At 36.9% G+C, this 4,729-nt stretch overlaps 1 protein-coding gene across 1 annotated transcript; it reads left to right on the top strand.

Moving 5' to 3' along the window:
* Positions 1-1,415: 1,415 nt before the first annotated feature.
* LOC308689126 (fish-egg lectin-like) lies at positions 1,416-2,783 on the top strand (the record flags this gene model as incomplete). The annotated part of the gene is made up of 6 exons (XM_081362691.1): positions 1,416-1,450; positions 1,588-1,649; positions 1,746-1,973; positions 2,090-2,298; positions 2,392-2,519; positions 2,642-2,783. The coding sequence occupies exons 2-6, from the start codon at positions 1,592-1,594 to the stop codon at positions 2,781-2,783; spliced, it is 765 nt and encodes a 254-aa protein (XP_081218817.1). The 5' UTR covers positions 1,416-1,450; positions 1,588-1,591.
* Positions 2,784-4,729: the final 1,946 nt, after the last annotated feature.

Genomic DNA, 4,729 nt, shown 5'->3' with positions numbered 1-4,729 from the left:
AGATACTGTTAAACGTCCAAGTTACATAAGAATATGATTTTTAATGTTGTATAGTAATTTATGCATAGCGTTTGTGCACCACACAGATTAAAGATTTGTTTTCCAAACTCAATGTTTTGCAACATGAGAATTGTCATTTGAGTGAGATCTGTTTTTTACAGTACAAAACCTTGATGTGTAATCGGTCAGTAATCAAATAATTTCTTATTTAATCATATTAACATTAAATATTATTTTGTCCATATCGGATGGCTTCATTAATAAAATAAGTTTTCAATGCTTTGACTATTTTTGAGCTTAACTTTATAATGCTCCAAAATACAGCCATCAGTAGCTTCCAGACTTACAGCAAACTGTTCAAAAGTGTACACTTCACGAAACAATATGAAAACATGCAGCATGTGAACACGTGAAACAAATAAAGTGAAATTACACAACTAAAAACATAATCGTCAAGCCATGTCCTGTCCATTATTCATATAAAATACTCTTAAAAATGACACCAAACAAGCTCAGTGGTATTTTTGTTGTGTGGTTCTTCTAAAATAATGTTTACACATGTTTACAGACATACAACACACATAACATACACACAGATAAAGCTGTAACACCTGGGCTTAATGCAATTACGGACTATGTGCAATAATGACTCACTTTTTTTGGGTCCTGGGGCTATCATGAGGCATTTACAATGGAAGTGAATGGGGTCAATCCCTAAATATCTTAATAGTACAGCCACAAGATGTAAACAATGTGTTTAAACGTGATTTTATTGTGGAAAAACCACTTACTAACCTTTTCTGTGTAGTTATATCCACATTTTCAACTTTAAAAGATTCATTTAATTGCTTTTATACAATTGTAAGTTTCATATTTCTGCTTTAAATACCCCCCAAAAAAATCAATTGTAAGTGCATCATCTTAGTGATGGTTCACTTATTATTATTATAAATTCACTTATGTAATTTCCTTTAAATTCTTTAAAAGGTTATTACACTACTTCAGAGTGACTTTACTGCAGAAGGCAAGGTTTTCGTGTCATTGTTAGGTTTCAAGTGAGCTTTACGTTCCTTTTTATATTAAACAACCTCATACCATGTAATATTAAGCATAATATGTTCTTACCAAACACATAAAAAATTCCAATTGCATCATAGGAATATGACAAAGGCATGAGGGCAAATGTACACGTGTGGAGACTATTCAGTCAATGAACATTCTAAGTTCATAAGAGCCAGTGACATCAGAGTTCTGCCCAAATTCTTCTCCACCCAGCAGAAGATCTTGATCCACTGCATAATTCTGTACAGTAGGAGTTTCCCTTCTCTGATCAGGAAACAAACTACAGCTATAAAAACAAACCTGACAGTCATTCACCAGCATCTCCAAACCTTGTGGTTGTGAGAAGAGGACTGCTGAAACCAGCTGACAAGTCTAAGATCAAGAAAAGGTTGGTTTTGTTTCAAACAAAATAATTATGCTGGTTTATTTGTTCGTTTGTGTTATGTAGAGTTTAAGAAGACTTAACATCATGGACATTTGATTTCTGTTTAATGTATATGACGAGACAAATACTCTGTGTTGCAGCACAATGAAAGCTTGTCAGTGCATCCTGCTACTCTTCAGCTGCCAGATTCTTTATACTCGAGGTAAACGATGAATGTGTGTTTGGGGATTCAGAATCATATCATGATACTAACAATTGTAGAATAATTCAAATGAATCCAACCTAAATATTTCCATAGCTTTAGAGTGTGAAGTGATTCCTGGTACCCTGAAGCAGATTGATGCTGGATTAGGCTTAGTGGGTGGAGTCAACAATGACAATGAAGCTTTCCTATTTCTGGGAAACAGTTTTACAAGAATAAATGCATCACTGAAGCACATTACTGTTGGACCGGCTGGACAGTTCGGAGTGAGTCCAACAAACATCGTCTTCAAGTTTCTGAGCGGAGACTTCAGGCAGATTCAAGGTTAATAAATAAACAAATAATAATAATGAAAATTAAGAAGATGCTGAATGCAGATTTTCTTATCTGTCCATATTTTGTCTGACTTCTCCCTTCAATCTCTTTATTTTTACTGTCAGGAGGTTTAAAGCAGGTGGATGCTGGAAGTGAGATTGTTGCAGGTGTTTCTCCAATAGACGACGTCTTCTGCTTTAATAAGGATGTTAACAGCAATGGGCCATCTGGAATTATTCCTTGGACACAACTCACAGGAAGGCTGAAGTACTACAGCTGTGGCCCGTACAGCTGTTGGGGGGTGAACGCTCAAGAGAACGTGCTCCTCAAAAGGGTAAGAGTGGAAGAGTTTGAACAAAAAGGAAAAGCCTGAGGAGTAATCAGTTTTAGTCAAGTGAGTTGTTTGTATCTTTGTTTTGTTTCTCAGAATGTGACGGGTTCTTCCTGTGGTGGGTCAGCTTTTTGGGATGTTGTTAATGGAACTCTGTCAATGGTCGAAGTTGCAACTGACGGCAGCGTCTATGGTGTTAACTATCAGGGATCTTTGATGCAAAGGTGAGCTGAAAATAGCACTGAAAGCTTATTTTGTTTAATAAAACTTAAATATGAGCAAAGGTAAAATTCAAGAATGATTTTCATTTATTAGAAACCATTATCTTATCACTTATCTTTTATAGAGTCGGAGTCTCTCCATCAAATCCCGCTGGCACAGTATGGCATATTATTGATGTCTGTCCCAACAACCACAAACATGTGACCTACGATTTGGGGAGGCTGTGGGTCATCTGTGGCGATGGATCCATCAGAAGATGTACTTGAATGTCCATCATGCATCTCAGAGGAACACAATGATCATTAAGTGGTCATCTGAAAAATAAAGCTTGTTTTTACATTCTTTTTTTTCTGTTTCTTTTCTTTGCTGTTTAGCCAATGAAAGTTGTGTTTTGTTTTATGTTTATTAAAGTTTGACATATACATGTTTGTTTTGCATCATGTCATATTGTGTCATTAAAGGTTAAATGAAATTGTTCAAAAAATATTTTTTTCTATATAGCCTAATCAATTGATCACTGGGAAAAAAACAATAATTTTGAAATAAGTGACATGTCATGGAGCAATGTATTAAATTCATCCTTCAGCTTGTCAGGAAGAACTGAAAATTGTTTGCAACTATGGTAACCTTGAAATGTTGTCTGATCTACGTTGATTGAGTTTTCATTTTGTGTAGGGACCACTTTTCTTGATATACATTACTGACATGCTTTGTTCAGAATTTATGTTTAGTTTTTAAGCTTTAAAAAACTCAAACCAGGCAACCAGTGATACAGCTGGAAATGACAGAGATGGTTGCCAGGCAATCAAACATATTTCCATGTTACAGATGATAGAAAGTTGCAAATTACTTGAAGAAACTGCTTTAATCAGAGCTCAGTACTGAGGCAGCTCATTATAAACACCTGTGTCACAAACTAATCATGTATTCGCTAATGATGTGAGGTGTGTTGAAAATGACATGCGTTGAGTTTATGTGAATCAGTTGACAGCAAAATAGCATGGGATCCAGGTCTTTGCTTTTTTTCACTCACTTTTTAAGAAAAAGAGACACAAGCATAATCTTTTCTTTTTTCTTTTTGTAGTTTTGTTAGTAATCTAGCCTGGAAATCCAGACCCAAATCTGCACGATTAATCGTCTGGCAATGACTAATTAAAATCAGACAGCTCGAGGGGCGGCACCAAGCATGCATTTGAAAATCTCACTGCACGCAATTGGATAACACAACGACCAATCCAACAATAAGCCCCATATGCTTAGCTACCAGCGGAGCTAACTGGTAGATTAGACTCTTGCCGTATCCGGTCAGCAAAACAACAAAAACACCCTTCTTGCAAAGGAACGATTCGAGCGCTGTCTTCTGTTCCTCTTTTAGGTAAAATGGCAAGTCTAACTTGTTCATTGTAGTGGCCAAAGCCGTTTCAAACAACTGGTGTTCATCCATATCCATCTTGCAATGTTTACTAATGAATTCGACGTCACATCGCTGTCGTCATCTGTTTAGCTCGCCTCTGACCCGCCTATATCAGATAACCCGATGTGATTGGTGCAGCTTGGATACAAGGGCATATTAAAAGAGCATCATTACTCGACGCCAGAGTAACTCGCAGAGCAAATTCAATTTGTGCTCTCACGAGTACTCTGGATTTCCAGGGTAGTAGTAATCAACATTATGGCAGAAATGCTGTTGAGCTTAACTTAACCCAAAATTCTCCTTTAAACATCAAATATTGTGGTAGCAGTTCTTGTGCAGCCCGTGTCAATGCGACTGGATTGAATGAAGATTAAACGAATATAAAGTAAGTACTTGATCACTGCAAACTGTCTAAAAAAAAAAGAAAAAAAAAAGTGTATTTGTATATAAATTATATAAGCCCTGGTAGGGACTGCCCAGTGTATATGCGTTACTGGCCTCTAATCAACTGAAACCCCCCTGGAAGGCCTAAAAGTCAAGTAAAGCCAAGCGTCAAAAAAACCCATCCCCTCCAGGGTTTTGCAGCACCCTCAGGCCAGAAATTAGAGAGTGGTGGCCTTATCAGAAAAGCCCAATCGCATCCCAGAGGTCCAAAGAGAAGCAATCCATGAAGAAGTAAAGATGTTAGACTTGAACATTACTGGCATAGGAGCAGACCTCTCACAACTGAGAAATGAAGAACATCCTATTCCTTTCATAAGCCGTAAGTTACTCAACACACGAACATAATTATTCGAT

This window comes from Scardinius erythrophthalmus (genome assembly GCF_964197995.2).
Source record: "Scardinius erythrophthalmus genome assembly, chromosome: 4".
Classification (NCBI taxonomy): Eukaryota; Metazoa; Chordata; class Actinopteri; order Cypriniformes; family Leuciscidae; genus Scardinius; species Scardinius erythrophthalmus.
The sequence above is the reverse complement of the archived record's forward strand: the minus strand, read 5'-3'. Positions and strand labels throughout refer to the sequence as shown.